General features: G+C 38.8%; 1 protein-coding gene across 2 annotated transcripts in view; it reads right to left on the bottom strand.

The window, feature by feature from the left end:
* Positions 1–609: 609 nt before the first annotated feature.
* slc41a1 (solute carrier family 41 member 1) overlaps positions 610–25,169 on the bottom strand; it is a 38,677-nt gene continuing 14,117 nt past the window's right edge. For both annotated transcript variants that reach the window (XM_025011059.2, XM_037975084.1), the window contains exons 3-11: positions 24,739–24,846; positions 13,897–13,968; positions 12,071–12,215; positions 10,410–10,556; positions 8,732–8,879; positions 8,553–8,632; positions 8,256–8,390; positions 4,730–4,878; positions 610–1,345 (exon numbers count right to left, since the gene is read on the bottom strand). In XM_025011059.2, coding sequence (XP_024866827.1) covers positions 1,160–1,345; positions 4,730–4,878; positions 8,256–8,390; positions 8,553–8,632; positions 8,732–8,879; positions 10,410–10,556; positions 12,071–12,215; positions 13,897–13,968; positions 24,739–24,846 — 1,170 coding nt within the window. In that variant the 3' untranslated portion in view covers positions 610–1,159. The remainder of the gene's footprint in view (positions 1,346–4,729; positions 4,879–8,255; positions 8,391–8,552; positions 8,633–8,731; positions 8,880–10,409; positions 10,557–12,070; positions 12,216–13,896; positions 13,969–24,738; positions 24,847–25,169) is intronic.

Here is a 25,169-nt window from a genome sequence, read left to right as displayed (position 1 = left end):
ATGTGTTAGCCCTTGAAGTATGTGTTGTGAGTGACCCAGCTACTACCACATCAAAGTTTAAATCAATATCTGTAAAATTTACTGAATTGTAATAAATTCTCTGCAGGGTAATTTCAATTAGTTGTGGCAACCATTTTGAACTGGGTTGACTCCACAAGGTAATCAGTTGCAGATATACATGCAATGATGAAAATTGTCCAGTGGTTTATGGGATATTTTGCAGACATTCAGATAGAGTTGACTGCAGTACTTAATAGCAAAGTTTCAAGCAAAGCTCTCATGCAATCAGTTAGTGCTTAGAGTATTTGTTGGGGATGACTCTCAACTAATACCACACCAAATTTTAACTCAATATCTGAACATTTGAATGTTCAACCTTTTTTGTGCTTGATAAGGTCACTTAGCTGTGGCTGCCATCTTGAATTGGGATGATTCCAAAAATTAATTAGTTGTAGATGTACATCTAATGATTACTTTCTGAAAGTTTCATTAAAATCTTTTCACGTCCAGTGGTTTATGAGACATTATGTCACCACGACAAACAAACACACACACACAGATATGGGTAATAATACTATCTCCCACCTTTCTCCTTTTTAGCAACGGGCGATAAATATGACATGGCACTTAGTGATTAAGTGTTAATTCCAGGCTTGCTTGGATGCTCTTTTGTTTTGTTTGTAACTCCAGTTTCAAGTGTTTTAAAAACATAAAGGCTAACATCCCCATTAAAAATAATGAGGACTTGCCGTGCATGTACAACAGATATCATTTCATATCAAATGCATTATTTGCCAGCAATAATCATCAGTGTCAATAATAATAACAAAAGTGCCAGGACTCAGTTGTTTAGTAAAACTAAGGAGGAGTGGCTGAGTACCATTTGTGGAGAGGTCTGCGTTTCCATGGTGACAGAAAGACAGTCTGGGATTCCTGGGCTGCCGCCATGTCAGCAGTAAAGGAACATCCTGATATCCTGAAAATAAAAACTTAATTCTAAGAATTCCACCATCCAGAGTTCTATAGGAAACTAACCCTTTTATTGTAGATGTCCACTGTCCAATAGTTCTCAGGCACACTGGTGATGTGCGTTACTGCCCATGCACAGAACCTTAAAATATGCATAAATTTATTTTTTTGTTTGTGCATATGCATGTGTTCAGTTGCCCATTTTTGTGTCTCTGTCCCCAATGAACCAGCGCATGTGGAAGCAGAGGGCAAGGAAGCCGGTCCCCAACAGGTCACCTAGAGCTGTCAGGTATGGGATGGAGAAGTTATCAGGGTCCATTCCTCGACCCCACATCCAATGAACCATCCAGTCTGCCAGGTAGAGGAGAATCATAACCTGTGGCAAAAAGAAACAGAAGCAACGTTTTATTATATACAAAACCCAAACATGCTTAATTCTGGTCATTTTTGAAGTGATGTTCTGTCAAATACTTATTGATAGTTAGTACCCAGTAGCATGGAGAGCAGAGAAAAGGGCAAGTCTTCATCCAGGCTAGGCAAATGGCTAGCCAAATGAAGGCCGTTTTACATCGTTTTTCAGACCTATAAAACAAGTCTTTCTAAAAAATGACAGACTGGTGTGAAAGAATGCTACATTAGCTAATATTAAACCTCTACACTTTTGCATGACACTGTTTGTTTAGTTTATTGCAATTTTCTTATTCAAACAACGTCCGCGTTACTGAGCATCAATACACAAGCTGCTGAATGTATCAGTAAGCAAGTGTAATCAGTATATAAGTTTACTTATCTCTCAGTGGATGGACACATTTAGCAGCCTCGCCACCATCGGAACATACACAGTTTATGCCCTGCGCATAAACATTTGTGTAGTAACAGGGACGTTGTTCAGTTGAACAATTAACTAAAGAAACAGTGCCATGCAAAAGTCTGGAGGTTTAATATTAGTGAATGTAGCGTTCTTTCACATTGGTATGCTGTTTTTGAGAAAAAGTTATTTTAAAGGCCTGAAAAACAGTACAAATCAGCCGCTTGTTTGGCTAGTTATTAGCCTAGCCTGGAGGAAGACTACTGCCCTTTCCTCCGCTCTCCATGCTATTGAAAACTGTTTGACAGAACATCACTTCAAAAATGAATGATGGCTATCCATTTAATATTTATATTTCTCTAGGTGCAGCTCAGCTGTGGATGGTTTTTAAGTACAATCGAACTATGAGTCATCTGTTGTAGGATGATAAAACTGATTTAAATCATGGACCATTAAAATAAATTAATAGACGTAACTTTACTGCTACCTTTTGTTGTTGATAATTAAAGATGCTGGAGTAGATTCTCAGTTATCCAGACCATGGTAAATTCAAAAAAGGGTTAAAAAAACAAAAACAACTGGACTTCTATTCTGTAGTTGAAGACGTTTCGCTTCTCATTCGAGGAGCTTTCTCAATTCAGAAATAGAGAGTGTGGAGTTGAGCTTTTAAAGCTGAGATGTGATGTGAGCTGGATTGCTTGCAAATTGTTCTCGCTCTCCTAACAATAGAGGCTCGTTAGAATCCTTGTTTGTCTGACTCACTGAGGGGCCACTCTGGTCACATGAGCGCAGGTGTTGCTTTGATTGAAACTGACTGGGGATCAGGCCTAAAGCTCCATTATATGTTTCTGAAAGCTGAAATCTGAGACCTCCTCCTCTGTTTAATGTTGGTTTCTCCTTTTTGACATAAATGGTCCTTTACCCCCCTCTCAAACCATCTGTCTTCTCGGTCCAAAATATGAACATTTTGGTCCCCTACACCTCAAGGATAAGGGACACTCCTTTGAGGACCAAAACACCTGCACTCATGTGACCAGTGTTTTTGTTTTTTAACCTTTTTTGGATAATTAAAGACATAACATCATGTTTACAGGATCTGCCATCTTGTGATCTTGGAACCAGAGTCTGTGCATTAGGGGTGTGGGTCTTGAACAGGATTTACCCAGAGCATTAAAAAGCATTAAAAGTCATTAAATAAATTTTGCAATAATTAAGGCCAATAAAGGCATTAAAAGCATTCAATTTGATTCTCAGCTGCATTAATGTTTCAGTTGTTTTCAAGAAAAACAACTGAGATGCACAATTTCAACTGCTCCCTTCTGAATAACATACAGTTTGTATGAAAGTGTGATTCACAGGATATGTATATCATGCTGAATTATTTGCATTTCGGTAATAACTCCTCCTAGCCTAGTCTGCCCACAAGCGTTGGAATATCATGTGCTGGTGGGACTAGAGTGAGGAAAATGCTAGGAGCACAGAAGAAATGGGGAAATGCAAATTCCAGCTAAACTGTCTGAAAAACAAGGAATCTGGGTCAGAACAAGCCTGCAGCCTGTTCATGGTTGAGGTGGAGAAGGACATCACTGTGTTTGTTTAAAGAAAAGAGCCTGGAACAGTGGGGGTTAATGCTGTAAATCTTACATGCACTCCGACAGCCGCAAATCAGCAGTAGGAGGTAGGCAGTGGTTAGCTGTGTCTGGTGACTTTTTTTGACCAACAAAGTGACGTTTTCAGCAGCTACAAAGAGAACCACAAAGTGCACAGCTGCAGTTTATGCAGCTTACATTTGAGCCACTATCGTCAGAAAATGTTATGGAAGAGAGGGGATTTACAGGGTACCAAACACAAAAACTTATATATGTGTTTTGTTGTTTTTCCTTTTGGCTGCTTCTTTCAGCAGGGGTTGCCACAGTGAGTGAACTCGCATGAAAGATTTGGCAATTGTTTTACACCAGATGCTGTTCCTGATGCAACCTGGGTACAAACCTGCAGCCTCAGGATTACAAGAACCTGTTCAAGAAACCCTGTTTAGGTTCTGCCTACTCCCCGCACACAATCATATTGTTACATATATGATCTTTCTTTTTTGCATTTAATAAGTAAGTTCAGCTAAATGATAGCTATATAATTGTCTAAATTATAGCCATTTATGTGCTTGCTAAGGTTGATTAGCTACAGTGACTATCTCATTTTGGTTTGACTCCTAAAATTAACCATATATAGATATACATTTACTGATTACTTTCTACATTACATCAAGCAGTTAATGAAATAATATTTTAACAAACAGACACAGTTAACACTCACAGGTAATGCCAAAGTTTTAAGCAAAGAACTCAGGAGTTGTGTAGTGCTCAAAATATCAGTTGTGAATGACTCAGCTACCACCACACCAAATTGTAGCGCAGTAATTGTAAATTTGACTGCATTATAGACAAATTTGTTTGCTAAGATCAATTAGCTGTGGCAGCCATGTTGAATTGGGGTGAGTCCAAAAGTTAATCAGTTGTAGATGGACATCAAGTGATTACTTGCTGAAAGTTTCATTAAAATGCTTCTAGTGGTTCATGAGATACAGCATTTTGCTACCAGACAAATGAACACATGCACACACAAACACAAACAAACATGGCAATGAGTGATAATAAATAATGCTTAAAAGATAAAATAAAATATTATTTTCCTAATAAATATAAATTTTAATATTTTTGTTGTTTGCTATTAATTAAACAAACAGCAGCAAAAATTTAAGTTTATGATAACGATAATAATATGTTCATTAGGGTCTACTATGAGCAGAAAAACTAGCTGAATCAGGATTTAACAAAGAATTACAAATCATCATTAAATAGGGTCCATACTCCGATAAACATGTTGGAGAGTTTAATTTTCTCTGAGAAGTTTATTTTTAGATGTTCACAAAGATGAATGCATGAAACAAACATGTACCTGCAGCAGTGCAGCTACCAGGTAGAAGGTGATGAAAATGGGTGTCAGGGTGGTGTGACCCACCCTCAAGGAATTGATGGTGTAGAGGAAGATGAGGTGACCAGGGGCAACCAGGAGGAAGAGCACACGGGCAGAACGAGAGTTCACGGCTGGAAGAGAGAGGAATGGAAGAATGATTGAAGGAGATTTTTAAATAATGTTTGCATTTGTTGTGCAAAACTAAGGCCCTGTTCACACATTTCTGGACATTCTTAAAAACATTCTTCTTTTTTGCACCTTCCCTTCACACACCAACAGTTTTTGATGAGAAAAACTGATTCTTTAAAACAGTTTATTATGAATTTTGGGTGGACTCGAGATAAGGTTTTCAGACACAATATAGCAGCCTATTTCACATATGCTCCTATCACTTTGTGCCTTGAAAACCAAAAACACAATAAAGTCACTTTTACACATTTTTTATGCCTGTCCCCCTTCACTCTGATCCTGTCACCATCAAACTGTGATAATGTGCTGAAATAAGGCAAGGGCCAGTTACCGGTTTCAAGATATATCTTGGTGTTAAAAAGTCACTGTCAAAACTGCTAAATTTATCTGTCATACCATTCCTATGGACAAGATATTAGAGGCAGGATATTTTTTTTTTAGAAAGTACTCCCATTACTGAAGCTATTGCTTCAAACTGTTATTCAGTTGGGGGAATTTCCCTAAGTTTTTGTGTTCATTAAAAAACATTGTTGATTGGCTGCACATTTTATCTTGTAGTCAGTTGTGGCCTGTCTACCAGAGGAGCAACACTTGTCTCTCATTTCAGTGTAATGCTGTGTTGTTTGCAAATGATTGCAACAAGCTACATCAGTTAAAGTCCCCACATACTCGGGCATACTTCACTCCGCGGAGGTCCGCGTGTACTCGAGGCAGACTCAATGCGAACTTGAGGCGTCGTCCACCGGACATGTCCGCACAAACATCAATTTTTATGACTGTGTACGTGTACTCTGTGTCGCACAATAAACTGCCCAGCGAGAAATGGTGTTCTTAACAAACTGTTTTGTATGCGACACCAACTGCTCTTAGTTGAGAATCGCAGCCATCTTGTGGACGAAACTTTTGACTGGACACCTTTGTAGGATATAGGGAGACAGAGACATATGTGCCTGCTGAAGTAAGTATTTGCTATTTTTAAGATGCTTAAGAATTTAAATAGCTTGCCAAAAGTTGTCACACTTTATAAAAAAAAAAAATTAACTTATAAATTAATTAATCATAAATTAATTTATCCCATCAATATTTAATTAATCTACATTGTATATATGAAATTTAAGGCAAGTGACCTCTTCCGCCTCGTTTGTTGATGCCATGACTGAAATTTGTCATGAAAGAATTTAGGCAATCTGTACACTCGAGTATGAAGTCTCAACTGTCTGCGGACAGTACACGCGGCTCATGGAGTACGCACTGTACGCCCGAGTATGTTGGGGCCTTTAGCATGTTAGCAGATTAAATAAACAGCTAACTGTAGGCGTATCTAATTAACTTGTATTGGCTTGTCAGGCTTTCAAAGTTACTTTACAAAAAGCAGAAAAGCAGAGGAGTATGGTATTTTTTATCATACAGTCAAAATCTCACACGCATGCCTAGCTGAAACAGTTAAAAACTGTAAATGTGTCCAAGAAAAAGAAAAAAAAAACCTCCAAATGTTTTGCAAAAATCTTTAGCCAAGCTGAGAATGTTCCTATTTTGATTGAACGTACTTGCCAGTGGTCTAGTGGTCCAGAATGAGTGTTTAAGTGTTTGTTAGAATATGTAGACAAAAGAAATCAATTAAAACTAATGACTGGAGTAGGATAGACAGGGACTGTCATTTGCAGGGGTTTATGTGTTTGCAGGTTGTTTGTGTTGTTTTGCTTTATTCTAGTTGTTTTGTCCCTATTTGGTATCAATTTGCCCTGTTTTCATAGTTCTACCGACCTGAATATATCAAGTTATCAACACTATATGATAGGGTTAAGTGACACGCATGAGTTAAGGCAGTGATTCCCGCCATGCCCCTCCCAGGCACTAAGTTATTTTTTTTTGTGGACGATTGATTTTGAACATGAACATTAATCAAGTCAGTTCTGTGTGACACTGCTGTGTCACACAGAACTGCCTTATACAAATAACTGATTGTTTATGGAGTTTTAAAGAATTACAAAAAATATGAAATCAAAGAACTTTGTATGAACAGTATACTCATGGATTATTAATTAAAATTCCATTCCCCATAAGCATCACTTTTGAGACCAACAACATTCTGAATCACATTTTAGAGGCTGTTAATTTTGTGAAAAGACAAATTATCTGGAATATAGCACCAATTAAAAATTAGCAAAGTATTCCGTTGTCATTTGCACAAAGGTTGAAATCCACTGAGTTAAATGAACACCAACTCTAAAATTAAAAAAAAAACAACCCCTGAACTTGTTTTCCCACTAATTTACGGAATTACGGAATAAGATCCACAACATAACAAACATCCCATCTGACAAAATAACACAACTCCTTAATTCGGTTTTTAAAAATACAATAGCATCCCATAAATTAAAATGAAACGCCATTGTATATCATCAGTTCTACTGGTGCTTAAAAATGATCAGACACTGATTTGATTCAGTTAATGAATTTATTTGCTTGCAAGGTTTTTTTTGTAGCAGTACACACTACAACCTGGTACTTACAACTATGCACTTACCTGGTTCTTTCTGGGTACAATACGGTTACATACCTGGGACTTACTGGGTATAATCAGGTACTTATCAGGTACCCACTTGGATCTTATAGGGTAAATGCCTGGTACTTACCAGGTGAGTACATAGTATTTACCAGGTACAACCAGGTATGTACTGGGTATGTAATGGGCTATAATATGTATTGCTACCTAGAAAGGTATATAGACCATCTGAGCAGATAAATAAATAAACTGATTCAAATCAGTTTTTCAAAGTCATAAGTAAGTACCATGTAAGTACATGATATTTACAGGGTTTGGACCTGGTATAGTACCAGGTACTCATCTGGCACTTACTGGGTTCATAGCTGGTACTTTTCAGGTACAAGCAGGTACTTCAAGGGATCGTACCTAGCTGTATTATGTATTGCTAATCTTTTTTTTTAACTTTCTTTCATGTAGCATCTTTGTTGCTCTTACTCTGAAAGGAATATGAACGTTCTTCTATTAGAATAATGCAGCTCTAGATCCATGATTGATAGGGATCATTTGATGATAAGTTCACCTTTTTTATGAATGTGCACATATTTAGCAAAAGTAAAGACTGGACTGACTTAGTGAGTTGAAAACCATCATCTTCACCCCACTTAGTGAGATCCTGACTGGTGGAGCTAGTTATGACCTAAAACAAAACCTATCCTGAACATGTTGAAGCTGTCCCCAATCGTTCCATGCATAGAATTATGTGCAGTATTTTAATGAGTAAATGGCATGAACAGAAAGTGTGGAACATTCTTCTACTGTTGATGGACTTACAGGAGCCAAAAAAGGAATAGCAGGGTGTTGGGCACTTCCTGGGAGCAGAGTTGGGATCCCCCATGGGCAGACCATTCATGTGAAGATAGGTGGAGATCCGACTGGCCTGAACTGCCACCAGGTTTCCTCCGACACCTGGTAAATACAAACACAGACACACATACATTGATATGTGCTACAGTTTGTATTTTGCAAATTGCTAGCAAATTGCTAGCACCATCACTTTTTCACCACATCAAACACAGCCTAAATCTAATAAATTTGAAATGCTGCTCCATAAGGTTTAAGGCTTCTCACCGTTGATGACAGGCGTGAAGACAGCCATGCCAGCAAAGTTTGGATTGGTGACCGTCTTGTCGAGGATCAGACCTCCAACACTGAAAGAAAGCAACAACTCTGCCAAGCAACTCTTGATACAATCCCCCAATCCTTTTGAATGTTTTTCAGGTCATGAACAGTCAAAAGAGACTCTTCACCTGCTGATGGCCATGGCGATGATGACCGGCTCCCAGCCAGAGTAGAGGACTTCTCTGGTCGAAGGGATCTTTCTGGCTATTAGCACCCACAGGGGGCACATGGCCACAAACACGGCACACACCAGCGGATTGGCATAATCATTGTACTCTGGATGGGATGGAAGTGACACACACATCAAACATGCTAAAGAGTATTTTAAAAGAAAAACTAAGTAAAACTTTTTAAATGTTGGCTATAATAAAAACTAATGTGGCTCCTTGCAAAGTGTAACTCCTCACTTCATGAATCATCCTGTAGGGTGCAGTGTTACTCGACTGACACTGCAGAAAACTCCAAGCCACAAAGAAACACAGCATCCAACTCCATAGATGTTTTACAAGTCTAAGACAGCAGTCAAGTTTATGTGTCGGAGCAAAAACAATTTCAAATATTCTCAGCTAAATGTCATTAAAATGTGTTTCTGCAGTTAAGTTTGTAAAATGTCTGACAGATGCAGGAGTCTCCACACTCTGTGGCTTAGTCTGTGTGTCTTTTTTGTGTCAGTCTGTGGTGTGGAACCGAGGGAACCGCAGGGAAGCAGCTCAGTGGAGCTGGGTGGGTCACAGAGGTAACAACAAAACTCCATTCCTGCAGTATTTCTCACCCAAAAATGCTGTGAGATCAGACATGGGAGTGCTTTTATCTTTATTTACTGCACATAGCAAGAAGCACAACCACATTTCACACATTCTAGACAGGCTGCTCCCTTTTTATGTTTGTAGAGCCTTTGTCACCTTTGAAGCTCCCTGCTTCAAAGGTGACAAAGGCTTTTGAAACTAAAAATATCTCATGAACCTGTGGACAGATTTTAATGAAACTTCAAAGAAGTAATAATTAGATGGACATTTACAACTGATTAGGTTTTGGAGTCATCCCAGTTCAAGATGGCCACTACAGCTAACAAACCTTAGCCAACACAAAATGGCTATAACTTAGTAATTTTTACAGATATTGAGCTCAAATATGTTGTGGTAGTAGATGAGAGTCATTTTCAACATATTTTCTTAGCACTTACAGATTACACAACATCTTTGTTTAAAAATTTGCATTTAAATATTAGAGTCAACACCTCATTAACTTTGAAGTTAATTCAATTCAAGTCAGCTGCTACAGCTAATTGACATTAGCCAACACAAAAATGGCTTTTCTTTGAATTTTACAGCTACTGAGCTCAACACAAATACAAAAGCCACAACGGAAATAGAAAACCACAACGGAAGTGACGCAACCTGCAACAGAAGTAACGGCGCCTGCTGAATGAAACAACAAGAAGAGAAGCTTTGCTTGCTGACAGAAGACAAATCTTGCCCGTTTGATAAGTGAAACATTTTTCTTCACTTAACTATGATGCAAGTGTACCGCTATGCCAGATAGTGGGTTTACTGACAATTGCAAGTTTGTTAACCCTGTGATGAGGGAAACATTGAGTTTTAAGTTTGTGAGTCAGTGGTTACCATGGAAATGACTTGAACAATTTCACATAACTTGCATTGCTGAGCGATAGTATGGTGCAAGTTGTGGCTTTTGTATATGTGTTGTGGCATTTGTATTTGACCTGATACCGCTGGGCCACCATACATACTGCTGCCCGTGTGCAAGCTGTAAAAAGTGGTGTTACATCCAAGTGACTTGGGATACCTAGTTCCTTGAAGAGTCCTGTAGAGATGCCTGCCAGCAGGGACAGGGTGATCAGGTCTCCAAGACTAGCAGCAATGGGAGTGGCCACATTGTCTGGGTTGATGCCAACTTTTCTGGAAGCGATGATGACGCCAATCATTATGAGACCTGCAGAATTTTAGATCAACAACATGTAAAACATCAGTTTTCATGTAAAAACATAGCTAATGTTCTAATCTGTCATATTTTCCAATGCTTGGCTTCCCTTTTCATTTTCACTTTTTTATTATATTCACCCACTTGTTTTATTTATTTTTTTTTATTTTTGTTGCCTTACAACCTGGATCTTAAACGAGTTTTTCTATTTCATTATAAATAACACAACACACCTGATTCAAATGCTTTAATTACCTCCTCACCAAATCATCAGGTTCTCCAGGAGTATGGCAACAAGTCATTCATTTAAACCAGGTGTTTTAAAGCAAGAACACATCTAAAACATGCAGGAGATTGGCCCCCGAAGAATGGAGTTTGACACCTGTGCTCTAGATTGATGAAGCCAAATGAAACAAGCTGCATAATCAGTTCAATAAGATCCACCTGTTAGCAATCTAAATGTCAGATGATCTCAGTATATATCCACCAGTTCTGTATGTATCCAACCAACATCATATGGAAGAAGGTGCTGTGGTTGGATAACACTAAAACTGTACTTTCTGGTTATCAAGAACAAGATCATGCCTGATTCAAAGCTAACACATGGTGAAGCATGGTGGTGATTGCATCATGCTGGGAAACTGGTCAGAGTTAAAGGAAAGAGGGATGGAGCAAAATACAAAGAAAATCTTGAGAGGAACTTGTTGGAGTCTTTCAGAGATTTGAGACTGGGATGGAGGTTTGCATTCCAGCAGGAAAATACCCCTAGACTCACTGCTGAAGCAACACTTCACTGGTTTAAAAAGAAATAGTTAAATATCCTGGACCAGTCCAGTCAAAGCACAAACCTTACTACAACTGAGAATCTCTGATTTGATTTAAAGCTTGTTGGACACAAGCAGCAACATCCAACCTGAAGGAGCTGCAGCAGTTTGGTCAGGACAGATGGACAAAGAGAAGGGGGGTGAATACCCACTTTCCTAAGACTGATTATATTTAACAATTATGCTGATGGTCAAATGTTGGTGTAAAATCTCAAACAACCAGGACAACATGAAAAAAGGCAAATTAGTCTTTTTTTCGTGTTACTAAAAGCTTCATCAGCTGTGATCAAAACTGAAGAAATGTTTCAAAGGAAAGGTGAATGCAGCTTGATTTGAAGTTGCAAGTTAGGTAGAAAAAAAATCTAGGAAAGCTAGATTACTTGTGTAACATAATTCCCTCTGCAAAACTGAATTAATCGTTTTCACTCCTAATGGAGCTAAACAAAGAGGAAAGGTTCTGTTTTTCCTAAAATATTCACAGTAAAATATATGATACCTAAATACATGTTTTTAAGACAAAAAATAAATAAATGAAAAAAACAACATGTTTTCATTTGGCTGGTTCAAGCTGAACAGAAGCTCTTTGATGTAAATCAGGTTATACCTTTAGCCCAGGTAATAATTCACATTCAAACCCTGACATGCCTGATGGGCAGCTATGCAAAAAAAAAAAAAGACTGACTTCTTGTATACTGAGCATACCCAGGAGAAGAGATGCGATAAAAGCAGTGGCCACACTGGAGGCGCATAGCAGCACCGCATGGTCCAGTCTGAACTGTCCCTCTGGAAGCCAGCCAAAGATCACAGCAGCTATGGAGGCCAGGAAGCCCACAACAGTGGCTTGAACCTGAACACATACACACACACACACACACACACACACACACACCCACACACACCCACACACACACACACATACACACACACACACACACACACACACACACACACACACTAAAACAGTTTATGTTGTTATTGATTTCAGCTAACATGTAAACTACAGAATCATGTGAGTTTCATGTTATCCCTGAGAAGCTTTTAATCAATCACCATGAACCCACTTAAGCATACCACTATAAACTAAACTGTGTTCTCTCTGAATACACAGTGTTAGTCATCACACACCTAATACCACAAGCAACACAAGTTACAGAATAAAAAAAAATCAACCGCTCTAAATGAACAGGAGCACCTGTTTGCACCCGTGTGGGTTTACACTGACCCAAAATAGGATGTGAGTTCTAGGAAGTACAGATGACTCTTTACAAATTACATAATCAGAAGTTAACATCACATGGCAGAACAATGAGGAGTGTTTCACAAAAACTAAAAGAAAAGTTTAAGTTTGGAAAAACAAATAACATTATATGCTGTGTTAATATATAAAGACTAATTAGTATTTGCTTGTTCTTCTGTTTCTGTTTCAGTTGTAGAATTGATATGCTTCCAGCAGCTTTGAAAAAGAAAAAAATATTAAAACGTGTGGCTCAATCGAGAATAGTGTCTATGACTTTGACTCATCATACAGTGTAAACAAAATTTGCAAGAGATTGTGAAAAATCTACATGTACACTATAGTGGGATTTGGACGAAACAAGTGGAAAACCTCTTTGGAGCTCTATAGGTCAGACATACTTCACAGCAGGAACATTTAATTAAACAGGTCACAGAAAGTTGGACATACGTGACTGAACTAGCATTTTGGTAATTTTAATGGTTTTACACAATCTCAGTTTAAATTTAATAGTTTCTTTAAAAGATTTTATCACAGAATGTTCAACTTAGAGTTTGATGCTATCACTTTCCAAATGTTTTTGCAAAAAAACTTGTTTTACTTCTGCAGTCTTTATACTTCTTATACTATTTATATATCAAAATATAGATATTTTTATCTTCTTTTCACCTAGTGTGTCTCCTACTCCTTAAAAACATGTGGCTTTCTCTTTCATCCATCCAGAGGGCACTCCCAAACTCTCATTGACCTTTATTTTATCTTGGCTCAGAATTTTTTCTTAAAAACCTAACGCAAAAGATCTTTTTAACTTGTTAAATATCCTGTAGACATAAAATTTGACATGTGATAACTAGATGCTGCTGACACTTACAATTCAAGAAGCTTTTTGCAGTGTGTCTTATAGTTCTTGTGTAGTTACTGTTTGAATCTCAATCTCTGCTCTGAGAGAGTAAAAGACACAGGTGACCACCACGGTGACCCTAATGAACGACTGGCCGCAGCTTTAACATTTCTGCTTATCTTGGTTCTTTTCTTCAACAGTTAATACATCAAAAAGTCTGCATTTTGCCAGCTTAGATTATTACAAAAGGTCATCCCAAATTATTATTGGGCTTTAGAGAAGAAAATTGATAAATGCTGGAATTCTGTGCAGTAGCAAATTGACAACCTTTCAACATCACTGATCTGACCTTTGACCTTGGGGCTTTGTAAATACATTTTCTAACTCTGGTTTTTTCAGTGAATGGAAGTGCAGTCAAAGACATTCCGATGACAGTTGGAGAACTTTCTTTACCTGGATGAGGGCTAAGTTTCCCATAATCATTTTCCACATGTCCTTTGATGTGTCCATATGCCCAATATTGGCCTGAAAAAGACAGAACAACACACAACATATTATTGACCTCTGACCTCTGAAGGATCCTGTGCGTGGTTCACTGCAAGCACATGCTAATACATCTTGATCCCATGAGAACAATGAGATGTCAGTTTTCTAAACAAAGACACTCACATCTGATCTCCCACCCTGCGGCCGACTCCACTTATCTCATCTGTCCTCTTTCACACACACACACTCACGTGCGTGCACACACACACACACACACACAGACACAGATGGTCTGAAGCAACAAGTGGCCATAGCTACAGTGGACTACTGTGTATTCAGAGCAATGATCCAAATGCTTGTCCACAGTGAGAGGACACAAACACATGGCTTCCTCTTCCGTTCACTCCTCTCATTTACAGATGCTGAAGAAAAACTGACAAATCAGGACACAAGAGAATGCCTTATGAGAACATGCTCTTCATGCTCAGATTTAATGACCATAAGGTGAGTTAGTTCATAAAACACCAGACAGTAACAGTTTTCAACAAAGGCCCAAGAAAGCAAGTGATGCCCTCTGTGGTTGTTCTTGATTGAAACATTTGATAATGCAGCTCTATGGTTCTGAAAAACTAAACTGGACAGACAGACAGACAGACAGACCGACCGACCGACCGACCGACTACCGGTACACCACTAGCAGCTAGCTAAAGTGGGTTCTTTAAAGTGCTGAAACTGTGATGCATAACTTTAAACAGAACAGAGTAAAATACATTGAGTGACATGTTGTGACCTGTTCGGAATGTGCCCTGACCACTGGAAACAGGCACCAGCTCCCACATGACCCGAAAAAGGAAAAAGTGAGTAAAGAAAATGGATGGATGGATGGATAGATGGCTGTGTCGGCCATCTTAAGTTAAATCAAGTGATTTTTTTTATGTTTATTTTTATAACTTCTTAAAAACAATTTCTGTTGGTCAAAGTGCTTTACTTAAAAAAAAGAAAATAACAAAGAGGTGCAAAAAGAAAATATAAACCAATTAAAAGAAATCAAATAAAACTAAAATAAATTTTGGCAAAACACATAAAAACAACAATAAAAACATTCAAATGATTGTTGATAAGGATTAACTCCATAGGTTCACCAAGTGTAGATTTTGTATATACAGTGATAACTGTCTGAAAGTTTTTCAGATCTGTCCAGTGGCTCATGAGATACTTTGCTAACCAAAAGGGTTGATTCCAATGATTACTGCCAAACATTTAAGCAAGGATCTCATGTACTCTGTTAGCACTTAGAGTAACTGTTGAGGATCACTTCAGCTACTACCCCTCCAAATTTTAGCTTAATATCTGTAACATTGAATGAATTATAGCCATTTTTGTGTTTTATAAGGTCAGTGGAATATGGTAGACATCTACATTCTGATCAACTTCAAAAGTTATTCCACAGAACTGAATAATAATACTACTATTATTGCAGATCCATGTTATGGAAGGAGGTTTCTCTCTTTCTCATGTTTCACATAACCAAGCACCATCCAAAATGTGTGACAGGATGACAAGACTTAGGTTACATTCATACTGCAGATCTAAATGCTCAATTCAGATTTTTTGCCCAAATGCAATTTTTTTGTGGTCATTCACATTACATTATAAATGTGACTTCCATCAGACTCCAGTGTGAACAGTCTCCAGTTCCTGAAATGAAAACGACATGAAGTCACACTCCGCACACTGTGCTTACGGAAGTAAATATGGACACTGCAAGTGTTAGCATGTGTGAATTGATTCTAAAATTGCTGTCTAATAGGGACCAACTGTAGATCCAAATAGGGCAGAGGCATGTGTGGATGCAGAGTCAGAGCCAAGAGTGGTGTGACTTTGAAGTGAGGGACCTCTGTCCTGTCATCCACGTAAACATCGGATGAAATGTGAGATGAACGTTCTCGCTAGATATGTATCCGATTCAGTACCGCATCCTGAAAAGACCCGGGTTGGATATCAAAAACTCAGATTTGTCACATTCACACTGTCTTGAAAAAATCCACAAGGGGCAAAAAAATCGGAATTGGCCTAAGTGCCACAGCAATGTGTAACGGGGGGTATGAACATCATGGAAACCTGCACATCTGTTAGATGTACACAGAAACAAGCATCAACAACATATTTGTCAGCAGGCAGTGCTGTGTAAACATGTGGATGAAGGCATGCTGCTGCAACACCAACATTGATAAGAAGGTTTCTGGCAGAAAGATAAGAGAACATCTGCTCAGGCTGTTCTGCACTAGATGAACCACAGCCCCAGCCACCTCACATGCTTTAGTTTACTATTAACTCTACAGAGGTATGTAGCTGCTTTCATTGAGAACTTCTGTCAACAAAAGGTGTTCAGGAACTTACAGTGGAAAGGTATTCACCCCTTTGGTATTTTTTTCTACTTTGCTGTCTTACACTTAAGGATTTAAAAAAATGTCCAGTTTGATTATAAATAATTACTATATGAAAGTGGGTGACATAATGAAGTTAGATGTGACATAACTTGTTTTCAATAATTCTAAAAATATAAACTTGAAAGGGGAAGGTGCATATGCATTCATCTATGGAATTTCTCAGGGTTCATGAGTAAAACTTAAAGTTGAGGTTAAAAGACTTTGTTCCCTCAGTTTAGTTTTTCACAGATTTACACTAACATTGATGCCATTTTACAACAGGTGCTGTGGTTTGTTTTGCTTTCATTTTCAACAAGGAAGCAGATGGAAATGCAACGCCAGAAGTGAAACAAGGGTTTAGGAACCTTCTACGAGACGTAAAATCAGGCTGTAATATTCAATAACATTAATAAAACTGTGTTTTCACCAAAGTCACATCACCCTAATGTCATTTCAACAGTTCAATTCAGTTTATATTATTTTGAAATACTGCTATCCCCATGTTACTTTAATGGCTGTTCTTAAACACTCATCCAGCTTAGAATTTAACTTGGTTTGAATCAAAATAGTTTTCAGTGTATTGTTTGTTTTTCTGCTGTTGACAGGTGGTGATGTTTGTAATTTTACAGATTTAATGGCTTTTTTGTATTAAATAAAGTAATCTGGGAAATAAGAATCCGCACAGCTTTTTTTAATTTTTAGGTAAAATGACATCTGTTGGTGTTTATGATTAACTAAACTGAGGGGATGAATTTTTAAAACTTAAAGTTTTATTTCTATTGTGACCCCTGGGGGCAGGGGCCTCCTGGGGTTGAAATTCAGCCTGTCAAAAAGCCTAGGTTTGGACTACAATCCTCAGATCTCAATAGGTTAATATAACTCTATGCAAAGACCTATCACCAACCCAGTCCTGCACACTGCACTTGTACCTGGCAATGATGATGATCTGGGGTTCAGGGTTCAAACCCCAGTGAAGCCAACCTCCAAGCAACCTGGGTTGCATAATAAGAGAAAGATACAGAAGTGCTACCATACTGGCTAGGGCAACACCCGGATTAACAAGGTCTGTGTCAGATATTGGGATACGAGAACATTCTGATGAGAAATGAGCTACCGGAACAAGACATTCTTGTACAAGGACAGATAACGTAACACTGTTGGAAATGTACTATAGGAGCAAGCCAAAAGACAGGGCCTGTATGGAAAGGATGTGGGAACTATAGAAACTTTAATACCTGACATCCAAATTGACACAGAAACTACTTCAGACCCACTGTTCCAAAATTCGCATGGGGAATTTGCTATCACATCTAGAAACTGATTAAGTACAACAAAGATAATACGGAAAGGGTAAGCCAGGACAAAAGGTCAGGGGGGATATAGCATCATCCCCATCATCTGAGTATGGGTATCAAGCCTCAGCAAGTAAGAAAATAGATGCAAACTTACTCCACAAAACGGAAGAGCACCAGACCACCAGGGGGACTGAAGGAGGACTCTGTGGTGTCTTCCTGCCGTTTGCCCCAGTGCATTTTTCTTTTGCTGCTTTTTTTTCTTTGCATTTGTTTATGTGTTTGTGTGTTTTAAAGTTTGCATCATTTATCTGTTTGTTGCGTGTATAACCATTTGGAGCGCATTCTGCAATTTGGTGTACATTTAATTGGTTGATGCGAATTTGCACCTGTCGGCCACCATACAGGTGTCAAACAGAATGTATCATAGATCCAGAAAGATATTTCTTAAGAAAACATTACTAAAAAAATAAAATGAATTAAATTAAAACTAAAAACAAGTAGTGCTTGCTTCAATAATTTGAACCAGACTTCATGCAAAACATAAAGCAACAGAACTGAAGAACATCCGAATAACACTCAAACCTCTCAATTAGCTAAGTGTTAGTGTATATCAGGGATATTGAATAACTATACAAATGACTTGTTCCATAACTTTGAAAGCATCACTTTAATGATACAAGTGCCTGCCATAAAGGCCCCTCTCGTCTCCCTACTCTGCAGCTGTCTATTAGTGGCCCCCTGCAGCTTTTGCACACACAGCTGATTTGAATTAAACAGGCAGGTCTTTGCTTTTGCATGTTCTTCTGTGCCATGCTTTGTTTGGTGTAGAGTGTTTAAATAGTATCTTTCTTTGCTTCTTTTTGTCGTGGATGTTAGCAAAATGCAGTTAAAAATTACATGCCTGATCTGGCAGTGACTGACATATTTGCCGTCTGTTCACTGTACACATCCAAATTATCTGTATCTTGTATCAAAGCCAGTGAGCAATATGCATTTCTTTGTAGAATTCTTTAACTTTGTTTTGTTTTCCTAGTCCAAGTTCCAGTAAATACTCAAATCTCACATTTCTAACACTATCAATTCAGAATAATAACCAAAAGCGAGATGCTTTTGTACTGAACAATTTCACATAAATTTAAGACCGAAGGGGTTAAAAAGTTCCAAAACCAAAGAAACCAAAGAGGGAATAGAGTCATATGAACTCAATATGCCAGCCAGTAATGGGGATTACAATATTTTCTTCAGCAATAAGCGCATTAGGAAATTTACAGAGATCCTAATCTGCTCATAATTAGTGTTGGCATGGAAAGAAACGTGGTCCTGCTGAGCCTGGCCAGCAGAGCACTAACAGTCACGTCTCAGGACAACAACCAGAGTCTGGCCTTCTTTGAGTTGAAAGTTGTTTGGGTCTTTTGGTTCTGAAATGTTCATAAATGTTTTAACCATCAATAAAGCTCTAATAACAATGTTGAATCAGCATCCCACTTCACTACTGAGCATCATCAAGCTCACAATAAGTAAGGAAACAACTTAGAATGTTTAACAAATAATTAACAAACCTTGTTGATAGCTAAACCAAATAAAGGCCTAGTTTTCCTTGAAGGAATGCAAATTCCCCACCACCTTTCATGGCAGAGTTTCAGACTAAGATCATCTTATGTTGCGAAATCAGTGTTGGGCATGACTCTCAGCTACCATCACACCAATGTTTAGCTCAATATAAGTTAAACTGACTGATTAATAACCTTTTTTTGCGCTGGCTAATATTTTTAGCTGTGGCAGCCTATTTAAATTGGATTGATTCCAAAAAGTAAATTAGTTGTAAATGTGCATCCATTCATGCACATATATCCAAAATGCTGCTGCTAGAGTTCTAATGAGAGTTAGAAGGAGAGATCATATTTCTCCAGTTTTAGCTTCTCTCCACTGGCTTCCTGTCAAATTAATAATAAAAGTTAAAATCTTACTTCTAACATAGAAAGCAACCAAGCTCTATCTTATATTAAAGATCTTATTACCATCCATATTTTTCTAACAGAGCACTTCACTCTCAGACTGCAGGTTTACTTATGGTTCCTAGAGTTTCTAAAAACAGAATGGGAGGCAGAGCTTTCAGTTATCAGACTCCTCTCTTGTGGAAACAACTTCCAGTTTGTGTCCATGAGGCTGACAACCTGTCCACTTTTAAGACTAGATTTAAGACTTTTCTTTTTGATAAATTGTTTACTTTTAGATAGCATCAATAAAATCCATCTAGGGGTTCATGAGATATTTTGCTAACAGACAGACAAACACACACACATGGACAAAAACATAACAGGGTTTTTAAAAGTAACTTTTATCTAGTGTTCTGTTCCTTCGAGTTTTATTACCTAAAGGCTCCATAAGACATCAAGAAGTTGGTTTGTGGTTACGTGGTTGTGAGACGTTCAATTTCGCACACACCTTTCGTAGTCCACGAGATACTCAGATCAGAACTCCCGGGAAGTTCCTGCCTCCTCCTACAGCATTAAAATGGGTTTCTCAACTCTCCTGTCATTGCACAGAATTTTGCTTCCCTTATCTCAACCAGTTTATTAAACAGACTGAGACAGAACATTCAGTTTGGCATTTGCAAATTTGACGGTACACAATAATGAGCAAATGAAGAGAACATGTTCCCTATGCTGGCTGGCCAAGGCGTACTTCCTTGAGACCACCACAGCCACAAAGAGCCGCCTGTGTCTCTGCAAGGTCTTTTTAAGTACATAGGTATATAAGTTTTGCTGGAATAGTTGTAATGACGGCTGTATTTTCTAACAGCCTCAGCCAGCTGCAGTAGAAGCAATAGGAGTCCATTAAAGCTCTCCGGCTTTTCCATGTTAACACATTTACAACAACCTCTCATGGCAGCCATCCTTGAACCTGGTGTTGGACACCCCAGGTGATGGAGGCCATCAAGCAAAAGAAGGAGTTCTATGGGGCCTTGTTATCTGGGAGGACTCCAGAGGCAGCTGAGGAGTATTTCAAGTCAACTGAGCTGCAGTCTTGGTTGTTGCTGAGGCAAAAGCTTGAGTATGAGAGGGGTATGGTGAAGCCTTGGATAGAAGCTCTCAAACAGCTCCAAGAAGATTTTGGCAAACAGTCAGGTGGCCGAGGTGAGGGACATAAAGCTTTACCAATACTTTGTATATTGGAGGTGGGGTGCTGTTGACCTCAACCAGTGATGTTGTCGGGCAGTGGAAGGAATACATTGAGGACCATCTCAAATTCAACCGGCACATCATCTATGGAGGAAGCTGAGTATTGGGACTTTGGGGTGGATCCATCCATAACTACTAAGGTAGTTAAAAACTGGCAGGGTTCCAGGAATGGAAGAGATCTGCCCTGAATTCCTCAAAGGTCTGGATGTTGCTGAGTTGTCTTGGTTGATACACCTTTGCAACAACCCGTGGACCTCGGTGGCAGTGCTACTGGAATGGCGGACTGGGATGGTGGTTCTCCTTTTCAAGAAGGGTGTGTTCCATTTACAGGGGAATTGCACTCCTCAGCTTCCCGATAATACTTCATATCTATTTAGAAGTGTTGGCGAACCAATGATTGAACCTTGGATTTCGAAGGAACAATTCTGTCCCCGACATGGAACACTGGACCACTTCTTTATCTTCACTAGGGTCCTTGAGGGGGCATGGGAGTTTTCCCAACCACTCTACATGTGTTTTGTGGACTTGTATTTGACTGTGTTCCCTGGGGGTAAACTGTGTGTATGTATGCGGGGTGGTGGGTGGGGTGGGGGGGTGCTACATGAATATGGAATAAGGGGTCCACTGCTACAAAGGGGCAGGTGTGGAGCAGCGGTTAGCCCAATCGTCTTCCAACAAGAGAGTCAGAGATTCAATTACACCTGTATGCAGTCACATGTTGAAGTGTCCCTGGGCAATCATTGCCTCTGATTTGTGCCCCATTGGTTTATGAATGATATCTACAGCACTGATTAGACTCTATGGAATGATTTATTCAGATTAGTTTTGTTAAGATGTAGTATAGTGATGTATGAATGTGTGTGTGAATGAGTAAATGAGGGAACAGATTGTGTTGTAAAGCACTTTGAGTAGCCTGGTTGGCTAGAAAGACACTATATAAGTATAGTCCATTTACTATTTACCGTTACAAACAGTGCAAGAGTTTGATTTGCATTGCAGGCAGTAAGTCAGACCTCTTCAAGGTTAAAGTTGGATGCTGCCAGGGCTGCCTGTTGTCACCAATTCTGTTCATAATTTTTAATGGACAAAACTTCTCAGTGCAGCCAGAGAGTGGAAGGGGTCTGGTTCGGTGGACCCAGGATTCAGTCTTGAGGCAGCACTGCAGATGATGTGGTCCTGTTGGCGTTTTTGCTCTGGTATTTCCAGCTCTCACTGAAGCGGTTTGCAGCTGAATGTGAATCAGCACCTCCAAGTCTGAGGCCATGGTCTTCAGTCAGAAAAGAGTGAACTGCTCTCTCTAGGTTGGGAGTTAGGTGCTGCCTCAAGTGAATAAATTTAAGTATCTCAGCATTTTGTTGAAGAGTAAAAAAAGAATGGAGCCTGAGATGGTGCAGTTTCTGCAGGATTGCGTACTCAGTACTGGTCTACTGTGGTGAAGAGGGAGTTGAGCTGCAAGACAAAGCTCTCTGTTTAACAGTTGATCTATGTTCCTACCCTCACCAGTGGTCACAAACTTTGGGTAGTGACCGAAGGAACGAGATCTCTGATACAAACAGTCAAAATTATTTTTTTCTGTTGGGAAGCTGCGTTCTCCTTTAGAAATAAGGGAAAAATCAGTAAGTTTCAGTTGTGTTAATGAAAATGCCTTGTTGATGTCAGAGGAGAATGGGCACACTGGTTGGAGATGACAGAAAGGCAACATTAGCTCAAACAACCACTAATTTCAACCATCTCTGAAGACACAATATGTCCAACCTTGAAGCAGGTGAGCTTTAGCAGCAGAAGACCACATCAGGTGCCACAACTGTTAGCTAAGAGTAGAAAACTGAGGCTACAACTTACAGAGGTTCACCAAAATTGTATAATAAGAGATTGGAAAACCATCGCCAGGTTTGATGAGTCTAAATTCACTGGACTCCAATGGCCTCCATAGTCATCAAATATGAATCCAATCCAGCACCTTTGGGATTTGGTGAAATGGGAGTTTTACATTATGAATGTGAAGTTGACAAATCTGCATCAACTGTGTCATGTTGGTATGTCAGTATGGAAGTCTCTCAATAATGTTTCCAACACCTTGTTGAATCTATGTCACAAAGAATTAGAGCAGTTCTGTAGACAAACTGGTGTCCAGCCCACTTCTAGCATGGTGGACCTAATAAAGTTGCTGGTGAGTGTAACATGAATGCACACAAATGTCATATACACACGCAGGGCTTGACATTTACCAAAATGCTTTATTTAATGACATGTGGACTCAATGTTTCTGAAGGGACAGTGCAACAGCATCTTTAAGGTAGATCAACAACTAGTATTCAGGAAAGTCTGAATGAGAGATCTGGTGACATTTTTCGAAAAAGAAGAATCATTTCAACAGCACTAATTCAGATCTGACTCTACTTATGTAATCTCTGCACCCTTCCCTAAATAAGTCAAACTATACGTGAATATTAGCTAACAGGGTAGCCAGCTAAGACACTGCAACCCAAAATGTTTTGGCAAATTATTAAGATTCCTATTTTAGGACCTGTTTCAAAGGTTAAAAGCATTTTTTTCACAAATAATATCCTCAAACTCATTGGGGATTTGGAGTTCAAACCTTTAGACAAATGTGAAAATTTTCCATTTGTTCTGCTCCTCTTTGTAAAAAGAACTAACCTGTGTTCTCAGGTGAACATGCTGTGAAATGTCTGTAAAAATACATCAGAGGTGAAGAATGCTGCTATCAGTTTAGGAAACCCACTTCACAACAATATGACCTCTGACCCTGAACAATTACCTTTAATGAGCCTGACAGTGAGAGCAGGACGGTAACTTTTGAGAGGAACATGCAGCTTGAAGTCAACAAATCCAAAAATATGTGGTCAAATACAAATTACATACAGCAGTTTTTTTTTAATCTCCCTTAGATATTTAGAGTAAACTCTGTCAGATTATCAGTAAAATTTCTCATGAATCATTGAACAGATTTTAATGAAACTATGAGAAAATAAACATTGTATGTACCTCTACAACTGAATAAACCTTTGGAGGCAACCCAATTCAAGATGGCCACCACAGCCAACTGACCTTAAAAGCACAAATTTAGTCACTTTACAGAGTTTCTACTAAAGCGTGGTGTAGTTGTACCTGAGAGTCATTCACAACACATACTCCAAGTGCTATACAATACATGAGATATTTTCTAAAAACTTTAGCATTAACTGCTAAAGTCAACTATGACGGACTTGTAACCTGTCCAAGATATATCCCACCTCTCACACAATAACTGCTAGATATATGTACCAGCTCCTATTCTGAAGGACAAGTGGGCAAAGTGGATGGATGGATGGATGGATGGATGGATGGATGGATGGATGGATGGATGGATGGATGGATGGATGGATGGATGGATGGATGGATGGATGGATGGATGGATGGATGTTGGAGTCAACCCTGTTTGATATGTAGCAAAATATCTCATGAATCACTGAATGGATTTTCCTCCCAGAAAGTAATCACTAGATGTATATCTAAAACTGATTAACCTTCAGAGTCAATATAATTCAAAATGGCTAATTTAAAAAGCTAATCAACACAAAAATGACTATACTTAAGACAGTTTCACAGATACTGATGCACAGCTCATATTCTGAGCATGACATCTTGCAACAGCACATGAGATCGCACATAATGTTACTTTCAAGGTTTGACCAAAACAGCTATAACTCTGTCCTTTCTCATCATAAGATGATGTAAGTTTAAACCATGGCATGAAAGGCGGCATGCCATATGCATTCTTTTGAGGAATTTTAGGTCTCCAAATTCATGATTTAAAGTGTAAAAAAAAAAAACATACTTCATGACATGGCTAAAACCTGTAACCTGTAACCTGTCAATGTTATACATGATGCAAGTTCTTACCGCTGTGGAAAGTCTGGAAGCCAGTGTCATCTCCAAGTTCCCTTTGAGTCCCAGCAGAGCAGGAACCAGGATGAAGACCTCCGATATCTGCGTGAACACTGTCCAGTGCTGCAAAGACCACCGTGCAATATCAGTATCAATATCTCTTTGAAAAGGAAAAACCCATATAACCCCTATTTTAAAGTCGCTGCATTGGCTACCAGTCAATTTAAAAATTTTGGTTTTAACTTTGCGTGGACAGGCTTCTTCTTATATTGCTGACTTGATTTGACTCTTGACCTATTTCTCTTTTCACAACTTGAGGTCATCTAATCAGACCCTTCTAAAAGTCCCCCACACTCGCTTCAGAATTCGAGATTGATATTTGCAGGCAGTTTCACCCAGACTGTGGAATGCACTTCCTTTATTTCTATGACATTCTATGACTCTGT

Source organism: Kryptolebias marmoratus, linkage group LG4, assembly GCF_001649575.2.
Source record: "Kryptolebias marmoratus isolate JLee-2015 linkage group LG4, ASM164957v2, whole genome shotgun sequence".
In the NCBI taxonomy this organism is placed as follows: Eukaryota; Metazoa; Chordata; class Actinopteri; order Cyprinodontiformes; family Rivulidae; genus Kryptolebias; species Kryptolebias marmoratus.
This window is presented reverse-complemented; position numbering and strand designations above follow the sequence as displayed.